At 41.0% G+C, this 20,544-nt stretch overlaps 2 protein-coding genes across 3 annotated transcripts in view; one reads left to right on the top strand and one right to left on the bottom strand.

The window, feature by feature from the left end:
* The window catches only part of Ercc8 (ERCC excision repair 8, CSA ubiquitin ligase complex subunit), a 40,439-nt gene extending 33,084 nt beyond the window's left edge, over window positions 1–7,355 (bottom strand). For both annotated transcript variants that reach the window (XM_075976095.1, XM_075976094.1), the window contains exons 1-2: window positions 7,214–7,355; window positions 3,595–3,690 (exon numbers count right to left, since the gene is read on the bottom strand). Coding sequence is in view for 1 of the 2 variants with exons in the window: in XM_075976094.1 (XP_075832209.1) it covers window positions 3,595–3,690; window positions 7,214–7,290 (173 nt within the window). In the remaining variant the exon portion in view is untranslated. The remainder of the gene's footprint in view (window positions 1–3,594; window positions 3,691–7,213) is intronic.
* A 101-nt stretch (window positions 7,356–7,456) lies between these two features.
* Window positions 7,457–20,544, top strand: part of Ndufaf2 (NADH:ubiquinone oxidoreductase complex assembly factor 2) — a 112,260-nt gene continuing 99,172 nt past the window's right edge. The window contains exon 1 of the mRNA XM_075976096.1: window positions 7,457–7,643. Within this exon, the coding sequence (XP_075832211.1) occupies window positions 7,517–7,643 (127 nt within the window). The 5' untranslated portion in view covers window positions 7,457–7,516. The remainder of the gene's footprint in view (window positions 7,644–20,544) is intronic.

Consider the following 20,544-nt stretch of genomic DNA (forward strand, 5'->3'; position numbering starts at 1 on the left):
CTTTCCTTACACACACTGACAGTATGACCCTTTCCCTTACACACACACTGACAGTGTAACCTTTTCCCTTACACATAGTTGTAGATCTGTAGACCAGGCTGACCTTGAACTCAGAGACCCATCTGCCTCTGCCTCCCGAGTGCTAAGATTTAAGGTGTTTGCCACCATGCCTGGTTCTAGTTGTAGATTTTACTCCAAGTAAAAAGGTTTATTTTATTATAGTCTCAAGGTTATTTTGCTTGCTTGCATTGGTTTTCTGTGTCGACTCTTGTCATATGCAGTCTGGGTCTTCTTGGCCTTTATTCTGTTTGTCTGACTACCTTCACATCTGTTGTTAGTGCTGGGATTGAGCCTATAGCCTCACACATGAAAGGCTAGCACTCCACTACTGAACTACAGCCTGGTCCTTCATCCCTTCTTTCCTAATCTTAAGTTCTCTACACTTTTGCCTTCTGTTTCTAAGGAATTACACCTGTGGTGATTTGCTTGTGTTCTTTATGCTTTGTCTCATTTCTGAAATATTTTTCTTTTATTTCTAATTTTCCATTGTTTGGTAACCTCATTTCTGAGATTTTTAAATTTGAATTTATTCTTTCATGGATTCCATGTTTTGGGGATTAGGCAAGAGATGGATCAGTTGGTAAAGTGTCCGCCACACAAACATAATGACCAAAGTTCAGATGCCTCAGGAGCTGCACACATGTAAATACACACATGAATGTGTACCACACATACATACAACAAACTGACTTTTCATTAGTTTTGCAATATCACATTAGCATTCTCACATTTTATGACATAACCTGTCAGGCATGAAGTCATTGCAGTGGCCATCAGTTCTCTTTATTCTCTTAGCTCTTACATCTCATATCCTATTTTTGCATATTTTCCTATTCTTTCAGAATGGAGTTAGAGTTTAGGTTTAGAATTTATATTTTAGAATTTATAATCCAGATTTAGAATAACATTTAAACTTTTATTCTCAGAAAAATCCTCATTCTAAAATGTATTTTCTTTCCTTTTGAAAGATACTTAAAAACAAACGTTTTTAATTAGAATTTTTTCTGGTTCTGTTCATGTCCTAAACTTTTAGGTGAGCTGTCCTTTCCCGTGTCTCTAGCACCACACTGCTCAAGCTGGGTTCTATTCTTCAGTGTGGGGCTCTGTTCTGCAGGGAGCATTGACCTATTAGTTCCTAGGAATGATTACAAGGGCCACACTGAGCTCCTTCCAGCCTCACCTGTTACTGAGGTGTGACATGCTTTCTTGAAATTAAATGACTTTCTGTTTAGTATCTTACACCAATATTACTTAACTATGAGGTTAGAATTCTGCTAATCATGACCATATTATGCTGTAGGACGATGGTCTCTAACCTATCAATTGTATTTTAATAAAATGCTGATTGGCCAGTAGCCAGGCAGGAAGTATAGGCAGGGTGATGAGAACAGGAGAATTCTGGGAAGAGGAAATGTCAGTCTGCAGTCATCATCCAGACACAGAGGAAGCAAGAAGTGACTGCCTCGCTGAAAAAGGTACCAAGCCACATGGCTAACACTGATAAGAATTATGGGCTAATATAAGTTATAAGAGTTAATAAGAAGCCTGAGTTAATAGGCCAATCAGTTTATGATTAATGTAGACCTCTGTGTATTTCTTTGGGGCTGAAAGGCTGCAGGACTGGGTGGGACAGAAACCTCAGCCAACAATATTAAAGAGGTAGGGCACTGTTTTTATGTTAAAGGAGGAAACTTACAGAAGGTGAATAAATTAGAATTTATAAGATATACAAAATTTAATCTTCATAGGTGGTATGCAAACGTATTCTCTGTAGTTGAACCTACAAAAATGCAGCGTATAGGTAGTCTTCTTAAAAGCACACCTAATTGTGGAAGTGCAGACTGGTCTACCAGATCCGTGCATTCTGGCTGTGACTGTGGTTTTTAGTGCTTCTGCTACAGCGTTCATAGTAGATGATAAATAGTAAAAGAATTTTCAACAACTTAAATGTACACTGATGTTTGTTAAGGAAATAAAAGACTTGGTTTTCGATTTGACATATACTTTCATCTTGATTTCTTCTTGCTCCTGAGTGGGACTGAATATGTCTTAGCAAACAAAGAAATAAACAATTGTATCTTTTACCATGTATTAAAGGGAGTGCTACTATGCTGAGTGGTTCAGACTTCGACTGCCCCGTGGAAATGCTCTTCAGCCTATATTCCTCAAACATACTCCACACATATGTAAACTGTAATTCACCAGTTCAGACTGACTCTGCTAACAGGTTACACTACGCCAAACAGCTGGGCTGGAACACTAGTATATTTTCTCCCCACTGGTACCAACGACCAAAAGAAATCATCTGTCCTTTATTCCTTGGATCTGCACCTATTTTTACAAATGCGAGCCCCACAACTGTCTTTGAACAGGAAATACTATGTTTTGCCTTGAAAAGCTAGGGAAAAGGAAAGAATTATTGTGTACCATCTTTTAAATTTAGCCACGTGCTAAATGGAGAACTCTGTTCACCACACATTTCTTACACACCACTATTATGGCAGAGGTAAAAGCAGAAAGTGCGATTCTGCCAGGCCTATCCTGACTTACGTTAAAGCGAAGGACAATACTTTACTAAAACAAAACTCTAGGGTGACTGCTGAACAGACTATAGCACGAGAAACTATTTTCCTTAGTTTTTTCTTTCTTTCTCATTTTTTTTTTTAAATATACAAGGTCTAATTGGAGAGCACATAAAGACTGATTTGTTCTATTTCCTGTAGTGCGGGGCTTGAGTCCAGGTCCTTGTGCATGCTATTTAAGGGTCCATTACTGAACTACAGCCTCAGCCCTCATGAAGGGCTCTGAGTTCACCTTCCTTACTGCTGTTCTTTTCTCCTCCCCGTTCTGCTCCAGATTGAACCCAGATCCTTGTGCATGCAAATCATATATTCTGCCGGAGAGTTGCATTGTCCCCCAACCCCTCCTATATGAGTAGTGTGGTGTGACGACACATTGTGACTAGCTATGGTGTGGACAATGAGCTGAAACAATTCAACATGCATGTGAAGCTGCTTTCAGTAGATTTTCTCAAATTCTTATGACAAATAAGCTAAACACGATCATTCCCATCAAACAGCTATGGCAACTGGAAATTTGGAAGGTTAGGTAATTGCACAGGTCACAGAGCTGGTAAAAAAGAAACTCAGGAAAATTGATGCTTCAAACTTAATTTGCCAAATACATTTCTGCTTTTCTATTTTAGTTCCCATTAGATTTCTTGACAGTAACAACTATATTTAAAAGAGCACCCAAGACACATCCCAGCACTTAGAAACCTACTGCATAACATAAATTCCTGGGTTTATTGATTTAACATGAATATATCTATGCCACAGTAGTTTGGAGTATTGATCGAGCTGGCAACATTTTGCATATTTGATTTTGTTTTTATTTCAAATGAATAAATGCCAGCTCAACAAATGCAACAATTTAAATTTTTTTAACATATTATAACTGATTTCTACTAATCAATCTAAAAAGACAAGATTTTACTGCATCTCATTTAGATAGAAAAGTGAAGACACAACTTACTATCTTCCTTCAACAGGCTCAATGTCAAGAGTGTTAACTCCACTGCAATGGATTCTTTCAACATCTCTGTCTTTGTTTAACTCCAGTCCCAGGACCCTTCAAAAATTAAAGAGAAAAAGAAAAAACTTAGCAATAAGAAAAACTTTAACATAAGCAAATTCCTTATTTTCCCAAGATTACATGGATTACTGCAAATCTTTAGTCTCTTACCATATTTAAAGGTGTTCCGATTTGTAAATGTAAGCCTCTCAAACAAGTTCCCAACAACTATATGCAAATATTTCACTTGAAACATTACCTTAAATTTCATTTAAAGAGTTTAGTCTTAAAAAGTTATCTAGGGATAAATTTTCAAGAAAAAGATTCTGATAAACTTGACTGAGGACACCCAGTGGATAAAAGTTTGAATTACACAATTTAAAAGATTCTCATTTCTCTGAGAGCATAGAAATGCAAATTATACTTCTTCCTGCAGCAGTTTAAACGAAGTGAATTATTTTCTTTTTCCCATTAGTGTCTTGATTTTTTTACATGTCTTTATTATTCTGAATTCTGCCTTGGGCCCAAACATGAAATGTGTGGTATGACAGTAACCATAGGCCAAATTTGCTGACTGAAGGACCAAGATGGGAGTTCCAGAAAACTGGGCAATCACAGCAAAGATGGAGATCAGAAGGAGAGTCCATAAAACAGTTCACAAACTCCAAGACTCATCCTCAAGTGCAACATGCATGGATTCAATCCTGAATACTCCGCAAAAGAATTTCCAGACTCAACCACATGCAACTTAGTTCACTGCCTGGCCAGTGAGAGTCATGCACTGTGGAAGACCTAGTGGTTTTGAAGCACAGCCTACAGAGAGGTAGGAACCATAGCCTATATCTAATCTGATAAGTTACTACTGAAACAAAAATATCAATATTCTTTATAGAGTAAAGAAGGACACCACACCCTGCAAGTGCTCAAAGTATTCAGGATGAAATTCAAAATTATTTATTCTGCATATGAAGAGCCATGGAAATTACAACTTCAATCAGGAGGAGCTATAGCTAAGACAGCATGGCTTTGGAGCCCCACATCAAGGCAGTCGTAGAAAATGCTTGTGCGAGAGATTATAAACACGTCCACACTCACTTAACGGACTCGGTAGCAGATGGGAACTGGCACAAGCTAACAACATACAGGAAAAGACTTGGAGAGAGGACATAATAGAACTTTAGGGACCAAAGGAACAAGTAAAACAGGACTAAGGTTAATCTAACCAGACTCCAGAAGGACAAGAGAAAGAACACAGGGCAGGCAGTACAGCCAGAAGGAAAAATGACTGAAAACTCGCTGTGAACCTACAAACTCGAGAAGTAAAACAGATGCATGTAGAGTAAACCTAGAAAACGCTACATCTAGACACGCCACAGCCAAATTGCTGACAACTAAAGACAGCTTTAAAGCAACCCTGGTGTCCCAAGAGACACGCTACCCACGTAAACATCTGTTCATACGCCTTCCTCCCCAGGTGGAAACTTTTGACACATGTGTTATAAACCAGGAACTTTTGCTAGAGAAAAAGCAGCAGCAGTTGTCAATCATCTCAGCGTAAGACTGAAAGGGAAACATTTATAGTCGAATCTTCTTTGCTTTTGTGTCCTAAATCAAAAAAACACCTAGAATTGCTGCAAATTTGTTTTGTGGGAAAGTACGAATTGAACCCTTGTGGGGGTATTTACCATCATTTTTGCATTTGTAAATCAAAATTTGTGCACATGTTGCTATATTTATTGGAGAAATAAAACATAATAAATCTCAAAAAAAAGCAACCAATTGATATAGATAGATATCAATCTATCTACAAAGGAAAAAGATACTGGGATACAATCTGTGCAGTCATCAGATGTCATGGTGGCTTGAAAAGGTATGGCCCCCATAGACTCAAGTTTGAATGCTTGGCCTATAGGAAGTGGCATTATTAGATGCATAGGTGTGGCCTTGTTGGAGGAGGTGTGTCACCATGGGGGTGGGCTTTTAGGTCTCAGACTTGGCTCCTCCAGGGTTGAACATAAAGCAGAAAAGCCTCAGATCCCATCAATGGTCTCAATCCAAGCACAGCCAGTACCATTTTATTATAAACACACAAGACAACTGGTGGGGAAAAGTGTTTGGTGTTGCTAAGATACAAGTTTGCAGGCAGAAGCACAAATTTTTTTTGTGCTTTGAGAATAACACTTCACAGAGAAATGAATTTCGTTGACAGGTAGATTAATCTAGTGGGACCTCTTACTTGTTTGTAACTTTTATTTTCTAATGAAACAAGAAATTTAGGTCACAGACTGTTGACAAAGACCTCAGGGCTTCCTTAGAACAAGGACATTTGGACATTAAGACTTGAATCCCACATTTGCAGATCCTCTGTGGCTTACTTACTTAAATTATTATAAGACTAACTATTAACGACAAGGAGAAAAAGAGTAATGCTGTTTTTAAAAAAGTTTTTTAGCTGAAATTAAGGTGAAGTAAACACGGTCATTCATTTCCCAGTGCTTCCTTTGCTGAACATAAAGAAGAAACCCCAGAACTAGTTGGAGTAACAAGTCACATAATCAGAAAGATGGGCAATCCTGATGTTAGGTTCTTGTAGTCTCCGAAATGAAAACTTCTGTCTCTGTCCAAGAATGCAGAAGTGAGTTAGAAAGGAGTCATTTCTGCACGGACTGATGAGAAAACACAAGGAGCAGATACAAACAGCGCTGATCATGTTTAGAACTCAACAAAATGTGGCTATAAAAAGGTTGCCTGTTAACTCATTTAGTTAAAACAATTTAAATACATTTTGGAAGGTATTATTCTAAATACAGAACACTAAAATGTAAAAATGAACGCAATATAATTATATTTCAGTATATAAAGCGTAATTGTTGAAAGTAGACAATTTGTTGGTTTTGTTTGTTTCTCAATGATCCTGGAAGCCTGGAATCGTCTTTCAATGGTCTCTAATTCTTAGTATTGGTGAGCTTTGGTAATTCGCTCACCTTGAGCGAGCCAGATCTGTGACTCACATCTGATTGGCTAGGATATGACAAAAATGATGAGCGAGAAATCCCGAGATTAGGTCACGTGAAGAGGCTGCCTCCCACCTTCCGCTGCAGTGTGCTTTGGTGAAAAGTCAGTTGTCATGTTCAGGGATCCTATGGGGTATTTCAAAATAGTGCAAAATTACAAGCACGGCTTCCCCTTGGGAAAATCTGGAGTACGCCACCAGCATTCGACCCACAGGCATATCTCTGAGCCTCAAACTCCACACATCGATCTATTTCTTCGATAATTCCCAGCTCTATCCATTCCACCTGCAACCTCACTCCCTGTATGAACGCCCATCAGCTCTCCAGGAGCGACAGTTCCCTAACTCGACCCACACCCACTTTCAACTTCATTCTTCAAGCAGACGGCAAGCTACGATAATTGCGACCGGCGTTCCACCTTCAGACTTTGCTCTACGTGCACACGCGGGTCTTCCTCTCTGGCACCTGCCGACTTCTTCATCTTCGGACCAACGGTCCTGCCATCCTAAGTCCCTGCTCGGGAGTTTCACTCCGTACGTTAGAGGAAAAGACAAGGCGTTCCCTACCTCCGTGTGGACTGCGCTCTCCGCAAACGAAGAGGGTCCTCCAAACCCGACTGTCGAGCGGACAGAAAACTCAACATCTCGGTTCCGCTCACCGGCTCGAGGCCTGGGTGCCGCCATGACACAACTTGGCCCGAGGTGTAGCAACACCGTCTCCCATTGGCTCATCGGCGATGTGACGTAACCAACGGGGAGCGGCGTTACTGGGAGGCGCGAGAACGCGAACCTGAGCGGTAGGCGGGGCCTCGTATAGGCGGGCCCTCCCGGCGGGCGCGAGTCCAGGGACACTGAGCTCCGCGCGGCGGCATGGGCTGGTGGCGGGCTGTGCTGCGCTCCTTGTGGAGCTCTCTGTCGAAGGAGGTGAGGGAGCACGTAGGCACGGACCATCTCGGGAACAAATACTACTACATCGCCCAGTACAAGAACTGGAGAGGTGAGAGCGAGGAGCGGCTGCGGGGCTGTGCGCCTCCCAGGCCGGTGTCTGTCGCCGCTATCCGGGACCGGGCCTCGAGTGTCCCGGCCCCTTCTCCCGGCGTCCGAGGGCTAGGTCGTTGCCTTGGGTGACGAAGCCTGGACCGAGTCCTCTTAGATCTGCCAGAGGTGTTTGGGAAGCATCGGGTAAAGCTTTTGCATCAGTGCCCAGCCAGCCTGGTTTTCTGCTCCTGGCTGTCTGTCTTAAGAGTTTACGTTTTCCAGTGGCGCTGTGGCTGGGGCGCTCGCCCTTGTCACCATCTTTATCTTATAACTATGAAGTATCCACACACACCGATCTTTTCTAATTAGCAGTTCCCGTTTCCTTTCCAGGGAGTCTGCGTCCCAAGACCCTGTGCAGGTCAATTTCAGAGAAGGATCTCTAAAGATGTTTTCAAGAAGTGGAGCGTGTTGTTTGGGAGGGGGGCGGGGAGTGCTTCATTTTAGCCAGGCGGCGGTGCCACACACCCTTAATCCCAGCGTTTGGGAGACTGAGGCAAGGAATCTCAGAGTTCGAGGCCAGCCTGGTCTACCGAGCGAGTTCTAGGATAGCCAGAGAAATCCTGTCTCGTAAAACAAAACAAACAAAAGAGGAGTTCCTTTTTGTTGTTGTTTGACACCACGCCGCTAGCGGCTTTCACAGCGTCTTCTGCTTTTCTCTATTGCTCCAGTGTAGAGACTCAGACGTGGAAGAGGAAAGAAGTTGGATTAGAACCTCTGACTGAGGTAGCCGAGGGACAAGTCATTTATTCTCGCCTTGTCTCAGTGGTCTTACATTAAAGAGACAGTAATAGTGTCACTACTGGGACACCTGAAAACCCATTTAACACTGTTTTCGTCTACTTTTCACACTTACTAAGTATGTTAAATGTTTATGTAAAATTGTTTTTACTTAGCTTTTAAAAAAGATTTTTAAAATTTTATGTGTACTGCCTGTATTTATGTATGTATGCCATAGAGGTCAGAAGAGGGCATTTCCTGGAACTGGAGTTAAAGATGGGAGATGGGATTTGAACCTTTGTCTTCTGTTAGTGCAGCAATCACTCTTAATCTCTGAGCCATCTCTCTCTCTCCTGACCCTGCTTAGCCCTTTTCTATAACTCACTACCGTGGACTTTTTTTTTTTAACCTACTGAGCATTTAAATATGGTCTCCTTGCTTCCTATACCCGGACAACCACGGATCTGATTTCTAACATGATGGACTGATTGTTCTGCATTTTCTACAAGTTTTATCAGTGAAAACGTATAGTAACTCTTCAGATTTCTTTCTGAGTTCTTCAATTATGATAATTTTGAAATTCACCCTCCTGTGTACCAAAATGTTAACTCTATGCTAACGTTCCAATGTATGGAATGTAATGTAGTTTGCTTATTCATTCACCAGTTCACAAATCTTTAGATTATTACCAGTTTAAGGCTGCCACAAATTAATCATTAACATCCGTGTAGTTATGGCTTTATATAGATAAAGTTCAGCTCTCTTTTAAAGGGTCTGCAAGGAGAATGGCTTTATCAGCCAGTAGATGTATGCTTCACTTTGTAAGAAATAAAATGACCATGGTGGTGTCACATGCCTTTAATCCCAGTACTCGGGAGGCAGAGGCAGGTGGGTCTCTGAGAGTTAGAGGCCAGCCTGGTTGACAGAGTTTCAGGACAGCCAGGGCTACACAGAGAAACACTGTCTCAAAAGAAAAAAGGAAGGAAGGAAGGAAGGAAGGAAGGAAGGAAGGAAGGAAGGAAGGAAGGAAACAAAGTGACTTATCAAGCTGGGTGTGGTAGCACACACCTTTAATCCCCGTTTGAAGCCAGCCTGGTCTACAGAGTGAGTTCTAGGACAGCCAGGGACACACGGAGAAACCCTGTCTCAAAGAACAAAAACAAACAAAAGTACTGTTATCCTTGTATATCATCAGCAGCCAGGCTGGAGGGTTCCCTTGTTTCTTTTTTAGTTAATTAGTTGGTAGTCCTGAAATCTCAGTTTTTATTTTTTTTTATTTGTTTGTTTCCAAGCACTAAGGAAATGGCCCACTCTTTATGATACTCGTTCAGCAAACAGGAGGGTCTGAGTTTCGATCCCCAGCAGCTACATAAATAGCTAGGCGGGCCTGAGGCAGGCATGGCTCTGTTTACCTGGCAACCCTAGCATTTCAGGAACAGGCAGGGTGGTGGATGGTCAGGCAGACTAGCCAGGAGGCAAGTTTCCAACTCAGAGACAGTGTCTCAAGGTAATAAAGTAGAGAATATACTGGAAACATCTGCTATCCAGCTCTGCCCTCCACGTGTGTGTGCACAGGCATGTACACTGGCACACTCAGGTGTAGTAATAAGAGCGGCGGGGCTGCGTCCCCAGCACCCCGGCTGCCTGGCTAGCTTATGCCCCGAAATAATTATACTGCTTGGCCCATTTCTATCTAGCCTCTTCTAGGCTAATTCTCACATATTAGCCCATTTCTAATCATCTGTGTTGTACCCCAAGGTGCGCTTACCGGGAAGATTCTAGCCTACGTCCATCCTGGGTCGGAGCTGAATCGCGTCTGTCTGCCCGGGAGCTGGGCATGGCGTCTCTGCTGAGGCGTCTGCCCTCACTTCCTCTTCCTCCCAGCATTCTGTTCTGTTTACTCCACCCACCTATGTTCTAAGCTATGAACCCAAGCAGTTTGTTTATTACTTAACCAATGAAATAAAAAGATTGATATATGACACTCCCACATCACTCAGGTGTGTGCAATGCACACAGAACTCACACACAGCGCAAGCTTTCCAAATTCAAATGCTATAAATCGGTCCACATTTCACATTTTGACATGTCAGAGATTGATCTAACTGTATGAGTCAGGACACAGAACAGGCACTGCCTTCAGCATCTTGCACATGCTAACCCTTAGTAGTTGTTCTCTCAGTTCCTAACCTTGGTAGCTGATTATTATATCAATCATCATTTTGTCTTATGAGAATAATATTCAGAGAGAGTCATAACGTATGTAACTTTTTGAAAATGGCACCTTCTATTCTGCGTAATAATGCCTTTGAGAGTCATTGTATGTTTCAGTGGTTGGTATATACGTGTGTGTGTGTGTGTGTGTATAAAATTGCTGACTAGTACTCCATGCCAAGGATACACTGTAGTTTGTACATTGACCCATTGATGACCACTTGGGCTGCTTCCAACTTTGGGGGCTTAGGGATAGAATTGCCATAAACATTCGCATGTGGATTTTGCATGAATGTTTGTTTTCATTTCTCTAGAGGCATGACTGATTTTTAGCCTTTTATAACACTTATTAATCTCCATACAAGCTCAGTAGCTCCAACTTGCGCTGTAAAATGTAAACAAAAATATACTTACCTGGCATCAGGAGACATTTTTGGAACTCAAGAAATAAATTAGATAATGTCTCTTTAAGAGAGTGAGATTTAATGTCACAGTCTACTTGATTTTGGACTTGCTTCTTTGATTTATCACTTAGAGTTTTCAGCATAAGGAGTGTTCATATATTTTGTTTTATTTGTTTAGAAATTTATTGTGTTTGATATTATGAAGGGTACTTTTCTTCTTTGAAGCAGCCTTCCTATGTAGTTTTGACTGGCCTGGAGCTCCATGATCTCAAAAAGGTCCACCTGCCTTTGCTGTCCCAGTGATGGGATTTTTATCTACCTTGTTTGTTTGAATGAGTGCGTGTGTGTCTCTGTGTGTGTTCCTGTGCACATGCCTGTGTATGGAAACCAGAGATCAATGTCAGCGTCTTCAGTCACTGCCTTCCCAGAGCTCTCTGCTACAGCTGGATTGGCTGGCCAGCATGTCCTAGGGATCCTCCAGTCTCCACCTCCTCAGCACTGAGATTTCAAGAATATGCTGCAGAGCTGGCTTTTTTTTTTTTTTATTTTTGAGACAGGGTTTCTCTGTAGCTTTTGGTTCCTGTCCTGGAACTAGCTCTTGTAGACCAGGCTGGCCTCGAACTCACAGAGATCCGCCTGCCTCTGCCTCTGGAGTGCTGGGATTAAAGGCGTGCGCCACCACTGCCCGGCTGGCTTTTTTTTTTTTGAGATTGAAGAATAGATATTTATTGTTACAATTTTCCTTGTTACCAAAGTTGGAAAAGACACTCACAAAAGATATGTAAAGTTTATCAAGGTGAAGAGACATGAAGCTTCAATTGTTTATGAAAGAATATGTCTTAAGGTCTAGATTGGAAATACAAGCTATGATAAAAAGTTAATTAGGTATAAAACTTTGACCTCACCAAGATAGAATAGATAACAGACCGTTTTCTCCAAAATTGCCAAACACAAGTGGACTGGCAGTCTCGAAAAACAAAACAAAACAAACAAAAAAACAATAAGAACAATTATCAGAGCTGGCTTTTTACATGGGTGCTGGGGAATTGAACTCGGGTCCTCACACTTAAACACCAAGCACTTTAACCATGGAACCATTTTTCTAACCCAGTTTTAAAGATTCCCTTTGTAAGCTTAATAGTTCCTTGCTCTTCTCTGATAGTTCAGAGAACTAAGCTGAAATTGCAAAAGCTGAAATTTCAATTGACTTAATTAATAATTACTTGTTTATTTATTTATTTATTGTGTGTGTGTGTGTGTGTGAGATGCCTGTGCCACAATGAACCTGTGGATATCACAAGACAGTTTGGGATTGTCTGTTCTCTCCATCCACTGTATGTGTTTTGGAGTTCACACTCAGGTCGTCAGGCTTGGAAGCAAGCACCTTTGCTTTTGGAACCATCTGACTGACCCATGGCTTTACTTTTAGATCTGTTTTAGGCGCCTGTGCCACAATGAACTTGTGGATATCACAAGACAGTTTGGGATTGTCTGTTCTCTCCATCCACTGTATGTGTTTTGGAGTTCACACTCAGGTCGTCAGGCTTGGAAGCAAGCACCTTTGCTTTTGGAACCATCTGACTGACCCATGGCTTTACTTTTAGATCTGTTTTAGGCTTACAGAAAAGCTGACTGGAAGCTACTAACATAGTCCCTTTACACTACCGGTGTCTCACATTGGTGTGTTCCCCATTTTCTCCATCTACTTAATCTGTAGTGATCACTTAGCTTTTACTGTCTTTATAATTTCATTTTTTTCTAAGATGCCATAAAGTTGTAATTACATAGTATATAACCCTCTTAGATTGGCTTTTCACTTAATAATATGAATTTACATTATTTCCTTTTTTTGTGTGTGTGAGACATAATGGTTTTCTTTCTTCCTGTCTTCTTTCTGTTGATTATATGTTAGAATATGTTTATTGACTTTTTAAGATTAGTAGACTTTATTTTATGTATTTATTTTAAAGTTATGGGTTTTTTTTTAGATTTTATTTATTTCTATTATATGTGTTTTGGTGTTTGGGTGTTTTGCCTGTTTGTGTGTTTGTGCCTGCTATGCCTAGGAGGCCACATGAGGTGTCAGGTCCTCTGGAGCTGAAGTTATAAATACCATGCGGATGCTGGGAACTGAACCTCAATCCTCTGGAAGTGCAGCCGGTGCTGAGCCATCTCTCCAGCCCTTATTTTCATTTCTCTTTATAACTATTTCTCCTCCTCCTCCCCCATGTGTGTTTGTATGTCACTAGTATATGGGTGACCACAGAGGCCAGAAGAGGGCATGGGATCCGCTGGAGCTAGTTACAGGAGACTATCCCAGGGTGGCTGTTGAGGATACTGATTTCAGTGAAGTTTTAGACCTATTGATGGAATGTTGATCCATTTTATAGTATAGCACTGAGCCTCTTTTATATATAAATTGAGCAGGATTTGGGGAGATTATGAGGTAAACATGAATCAATGGTTTTATTCATTTGAATTTTACATAGTTGTATTGTAACACAAGTTAGGAATACATTTTCTTCCATTTTTGTTCTCACTGTCTCATAACCTCCAGTCTTTTCTCTGTCATTTTCTTGAACTTAAATTAACTGTAGTTACCATTCTTTCATTAAATGTTGATTATTTAATGCCTTTATACCCAGACACAGGAAACTCAGCTAAATATGGGGAAATGAAACGATGACCCCATGTTTAAATGAGAGTATTACCTAGTTGGTGGGTACTGCAAAGGCAGTATTAAATGAATTACCTTTTTGTCCAGGATTCTAAAAGTCAAAACAAAACAAACCACATAGATGGATGAAGAATCTCAAAGAATATTAGAGTAGGTAATTAAGATACAATAAAATAAATGAGTCAGATTAGCCTTGGAGTAATAAATATGCTTACCAGTAATAAGAGTGGCTGTACATGGTGCAGTCACCCTCTTGTGTGGGCCAGGTCGGGACCTGCCCTTCAGACCCGCTAAATTGAGTTTTATTACATCATCAGACTTCTGAGGGATGTTTAGCTTTACAGTTTCCCTTTAGAATCATCATCTAATTATTCAAAACCTGCGCCATCCACTGTTGTGTTTCTAGTAAAGGTGCATTGACTACAAGATCTCAGCCTATTCACATTCATTATCTAATGGCTCACCATAGTGGGAACCGTTACAAAGAGTATGGAAAGGTAAACACGCAGAACTGAAAGTCTAGCTTCTTTTTTTTGTAAATATTTGGAAGGTGGTAATAAAGTTCCCCGGAATGACGCTTGACTCTTCAGCATTTGGGACGAATGAAAATATTTCCGTTTTTCCAGCAGATGGCAGCATTGTTCCAAAAATCAAGGTTGACAGTTTCTTTACTTTTTTCTTTAAACTGATTTGAAGGAATGATCACCTCTTTCACACACCCAGGTGGGATCAGAGTGTTTATTTACCTCAACAGCAGCAGCAGCAGCAAAACATAATGAACATGGGAGGAAAGGGAAATACACAAGGTGGACAGAGAACAAGGGGCCACGTGGCAGTAAGAAATACTTTGCTGTCAGTAGTTTTTCTCGAAGATTTCTTTCTTTTTTTAAAATATTGTTTCCTGGATCCCCTCAGTTGTGTATGAAGTTCACACACTTAAATACTAATGGTACTTTGGCAAAGAGGGAAAGACCCACTGTTTGCCCTGTGGCTTTCAAATGAGATTCAGCAACTGAATCCTAATCTTGGTTTTCCTGCCAGGGGAGTGTGGGATCTTAGTGCTGAAATGGAGACTAATTGTGGGTGATTGACAAACTGTGTTATATCTATTTTTAAATAAGGCCAAACGTATTTCCTGGAAATGAGTTGCTAGCTCTCTGTCTCCCAGGGCTTCATAGCTGCTTTATATTAGGACAGTAAGGTCAGTATGAGTACTGATCATCATATCTAGTAAATGCTGTGTGCAGACTGACTTCTTACCATTTGTCAGGAGACACTGCCTTTGTGGGAAAATTACAGGACTTAAGAAAAACAAGAGTGTTGCTTCATTAAAGCCACCCTATTGTATCGTGTTTACCCAGGGCCCAGTTTCTCCAGTATTTTAAAACAGATTGATTGGTTTCTTCGTCTGACTCTCAGAGAGCTGCTCAGGCCAGCAAGTCATCTCTGCTGCTGCTCAAGGCCAAGCTACCTCCCCAGTTACCAACTGCGATGCTTACTCTTAGATGTCACGGTTGAGTGAGGGCTGGTGTAAATAACTTCAGAATTACGTGGCAGGCTTCATTATTCAGGTTTGTTTCTATTTTAACCTTTTTTTCTAAATCAACTTTTACAAAATGTTGTGTGGAATATATACATTTAAAAAATACCTTGAATGATTTTTTTTTTAAAAAAATAGCTTGAATAATTTCAATCATGCTTTTATCTTGCATTCCATCTGTTTAATGGCTCCATCTTGTGGTGTAAATAACAAACTGCACCCTTTGCCCTAAATGCTGATTAGTTTTTCCAACTTAGCTGAATACTTCACATAGAATTATTTATATTGCCTCATTTATTAAGACACGAGGCAGTAAACATACATTAGTTGCATCTGTGTCTCTCTAGGGCTTTGCTCTGAAAACCACCCCCCGTTTAATGTATTTTCTGTCTTCTTCAATGTTGGTTCCACCTTAGGGTTTCTTAAGATCCAGAAGCCATTTGTATAGTGAACTGCCTATGGGTAAATAGAATTATTAAATGCATGAATTTAAGCTGCTCATGAATATACACAGCATTCAATAACCCTTAAAATATGTATATAAGGCTGGTTGGTGGTGGCTCACGCCTTTAATCCCAGTACTCAGAGACAGGCTAATCTCTGTGAGTTCGAGGCCAGCCTGGTCTACAGAGTGAGTTCCAGGACAGCCAGGCCTACGCAGAGGAACCCTCCCTCAAAAAAACTAAAACAAAAAATATCTAAGGAGTTTTATGATGGTGCTGTGAGAAATGGACACGTTTGTCATGAAAAGTAAAGTGTAAATCTTCAGGAACATTAGCCCCTAATTACAGCTGTAAGATGGTTGCTACCGTTCAGAATGAATTATTTTCTCACTATCAGCTTTCCTTAGGTTTCTTTTGAGAAAGTTATATGTAGCTGTGCTGGTCGGGATTATGTCGACAGTTACGATCGCATGATGTCACGTTCTTACGTGTGCCTCTTGGTGAGAGTAAGAAGTGGGTTTTTTCTTTTCAAAATTTGAGGGAGTTATCATTTCTTCTAAACTTTTATAATGCTCTTTAATATATCCATTATTGTTTGAATTATTTTTCATATTCCCATCCTGCTGCGCTCTTGACCATGTTCTTAATTAAAAATCGATAGTGTTCTTGTAGTTCTGTATTATTGTCTTTGACTCTGTGAAGCTCTTTCTAGTATGTAGCATAATTTGGTGCTTGCACTGTAGACTGTGCTAACGTGTGTACTGACTCACATAATTGCTGTTTTTCCTTCTTTAGTGAGAATACCTCAAGCCCCATAGCAAATGTCAGGTTCGTAGTGCGTGGTTTGGTTTTAGCCATAGCCACCAGTCCATGTAGTCAACACGTTCGTCCATCCTGTCCACCCCAGCTCCCAGCATAACTCACCATCTCCTGAGAAGCAGCAGCATTATTTTATGTGTCTTCGAGTTAACTGATTTTGTATTTCACATATTTGTGAGATTGTATTGTATTTGTCTTTCTTTGCCTCTCTCATTTTTTTTTAGCACATTCTCTGTGGTTATTTGAATAGGTTTGACTTGTGTGTTTGAATTCTTGGTCGTAAGGAGTGGCACTGTTACGAGGTGTGACCTTGTTGGAAGGGCAGGCTTTGAGGTCTCATACAGGCTCAAGCTACGCCCAGGGTGGGGCATTTCATTTCTTGTTGCCTACAGATCAAGATGTAGCGCTCTGAGCTCCTTCTCCAGCCCCGTGCCCGCCTGCATGCTGCCATGCTTCTCACATGATGATAGTGGACTAAGCCTACCCAGCCAGCACCAGTGAAATGTTTTCCTTTACAAGAGTTGCTGTGGTCGTGGTGTCTCTTCACAGCAATAGAATCCCTACGATGTTCTCCAGATCTGTCATTTGGCTGGTTCCATTTCCTGCGTAAGCCTACTCAAATAGCACCACCAACTGGAGACCAAGTGTTCAGAGCCTCTAGGGGACATTTCTCATTCAAACTACCACCACATAATATCCTTTAAGCTTGTTTGTGATGTCACAGATAGGATTTGTGATTCCCTTTTAAACAGCTAAGCAATAGTACATGTATACACACTGTATTTTCTTTATTCAGTATCTGTTGACGATGGACATTCAGGTTGAATAATATTGTGTAACATAGGAGTGCCGGTCACTTCGTCAGCTTGGTGACACTATAACAAAACACATGGCGCAGGCTGCTTGTGAAGTAAAAAGTTTATTTTAGCTTGTGGTTGTGGAGCTTAGGGCCCCGGTTGGACAGGCAACCTCATTAGCTTGGCCCTCTCCTGAAGTTAATCATGGTGGGAGCTTGTTTCAGACCAAGGAATCATGCCTTAAGGCAGAAAGGTGTAGAGTGTACCACCAGGGCGCTGTGGTCCCTTTTAAAGGCTCACAAAGGCGCGCGCGCGCGTGTGTGTGTGTGTGTGTGTGTGTGTGTGTGTGTGTGTGTGTGTTTTACTGTGTTGGGAGATCGCAGTTTGTATGACCCCATTATCTGGGGTTGCTGGTTTTGTTTTGTTTTTTGAAGTGAGATACGAAAAACAGTGTCCTGAGGATTCTTGTTTAAGCAGTTGCAGGAGGAGCAAGACTGGGGAGGACAGACCACATCTTCAATCTTTTCCACTTGAGATTTTGGTTAGACATCTAAATAGAGATATTCAGAACATTATATAAATTAGCCCGAAATTCAGAAATCTGATTTGGACATAGAGATTTGCAAACTACTGACAAGGGCAAGAGCAGATGGTTGAAGTCAGTTGGAAACGGTGGCTGGGTAGTGTTGCTAGCTGTCATTTGAGCTGTGGCTTGTTAAGACTGAAGGTGGTGGGAGGCTCGCTTGTTCTACACGGACTCTGAAGACAGAATCTAATATCATAGCATGCCTTGAGTTTCTGTGTATCACTTTGTTCAGAACTGTGGCTTTAACTTTTCCTAGGGCGGCATGAACAACATCTACTCAGTTCAGATAGGGGACTAATGACAGAACAAAGATGGGGCCCTCTCCAAGTCCAGCCTGATGAGTCAGCGAGTTTAATTGGGGTTCCTTACAGGATCACGAGTGAGGAGTTTTTAGAGATGTATGTTAACCTAGGGCAGCTAATCCACTCAAGAGTCACTCTCCCTCTCCAGCAACCATTAACCACCTATGTGTTTATTATTTTAATCGATGCCATCAATTAAAAGGATATAGTCATGTCAAGTCTGGAACATTTTACAGCAGATACTGAGAGTAGCGAGATCTACTTCTAAGTAATAAAAATGATTATTGTTTTTAAGTAGATCTTTTAAAAGATGACATCATGAAGTATAAATTCTTTAATTTTATTAAATTGTTTTTTTGTTTTAGTATAATATCTATTTACTGTAATTCTTGTCTTGTTGTTTCCTTTTGGTTTCTTAAAATAGGGACTCACCACATAACCCACGCTGGCCTGGCACTCCTAATACAGACTGGGCTGGTTTCAAACTTGTAATCTTCCTGCCATGAGTGGTGGTTTACACCATACTCAGCATTTTACTTTAATTCTAATATCTAATGTGGTGGACTTTGATTAGCGTTTGTGTGATTGCTTTAGCTTCTCTTACTCTAAAGTCAGAACCTCTCTGGGTGTGTGCCTAGGCTTCCTAGTCATTCACTTCTTTAAACCTTTCAAATGCTCCTGAAATGAAGTTTTTATACTTTTCTGTTGTCAGCACTCCAGTGATGCCAGTACACAGCAGCTGTTTCGTTAGTGCTTATTAACACTGAGGTGGACCTGGGAGATAGACTTTGGCTCATCTTGCCTCATTACCTTTCTGGCAGAGTTTCCACAGCCTTCTCTTGAAGCAGAATACAGAGGAAAGCAGTCCCTTTGAGGATATGCAAGCCCTTGAGGTGTGTCCTTGTAAACCTGAAGGATTTCCTTGGCATTTTACCTTGTACAGTTGACTTCCTTTTGGTGAGGAGTCCTGGTAGTCTGTCCTTGAGACTGAATTTCATACATTCTGTCTCTGCATGTCTTATAGAATGTTCGGCCACACTCCAGCCTACTGAGATGGTCTTTATCATAATAGCGTCCTCGCGGACAATCCACCTGTACGTTAACGTCAGAAGCAGTGCTCCAAATGCCCGATCTCCTGGTCAGGGCACTATTGTGAGTTGTGACTAAGCACACAATGCTGTCCAGTGTTGAGAACAGCGGGGAGTTAGGAACGTGGCCGAACAGGACTTCCTGAACTACGATTTTAGCTATTAGGTGATTAGTAAGAATAAAGGAGAAAAGAATAATTTTCTGTACTTTTTGGTATGCTGTAAAGATTAAGAACACATAATTTGTTCTTACGCCTTTTCTTCCTTAAAATGATCTGAAAATTAGTCTCCAGGAAGCTTCAAAAACATCTTTGGGGCGGGCTAGATGGTTTAGTGACTAAAGGTGCTTGCAGCTAAACCTGACAACCTGGGTTTCTTACCTAGAACCCACAGGGTCAAAGAAGAGGAGACTCCCACAAATTGTCCTCAAACCTCTGCAAGCGTGCTATGATGTGTGTGTGTGTGTGTGTGTGTGTGTGTGTGTGTGTGTGTGTACAAACACACACATAGAATAAATGTAATTTACAATTTAAAAACATGTTTGGATTTTCTCCCGTCACTACTTTAGCCCGTTGCTATGTACTAGTTACTCAGTTCATAAGCTGGAGAACATAAGGGCATGGAGAGTACACACTCACACAACTTTCAATAAAGCCTTCATAACAGAGACCTAAATACAAGAGCGTGTTTCACACGGACTGGGCGTGAGTGGTATGAGTGTGCTCGTGATAGCTATGGGTGCCATGCTTATGTGGTGAGCTGCTTCTTGGTCCTTTGCTCTAAGTTTATTGACTGTTGTTTAAAGTGGTATAGATTTTCTGAAAATAGAAACTCGTGCCTTTTTCAATTGCCTTTCCTTCTTTTGTTATCTTTCTCCTTCCAGCAATGGCAATCTGAAAAGAAAGAAATTAGTAATTCTGTCACAGGGCCATAGAAACTTCTGCTGGAGTGCCTGAAACTGATTGGTGAGACCCTAAGGAACTTCCTTTTCCCTTCATGTCAGCTCCAGGAAGAGGGTGCTGAAACCAGTGTCAGCTCGGAGTATCATCCCTGTGATGGTGTAACTCAGGTTCCGGGTGTGACTGTAACTAAGCTGATGGGAAGTCTTTGATCTCGCAGTATTTCAGATTGAGACCCTTAAGCATTGGAGCACTTACACAGTTTAAGTAGATAAATCTTACTACAAGGATGCCAGTACTGTTGAGTGGGAAAGAATAGACTTCAACAAATGGTACTGAGACACCATATGCAAAATGGATAACTGTTAACGTAG

This window comes from Microtus pennsylvanicus, chromosome 6 (assembly GCF_037038515.1).
Source record: "Microtus pennsylvanicus isolate mMicPen1 chromosome 6, mMicPen1.hap1, whole genome shotgun sequence".
Classification (NCBI taxonomy): domain Eukaryota; kingdom Metazoa; phylum Chordata; class Mammalia; order Rodentia; family Cricetidae; genus Microtus; species Microtus pennsylvanicus.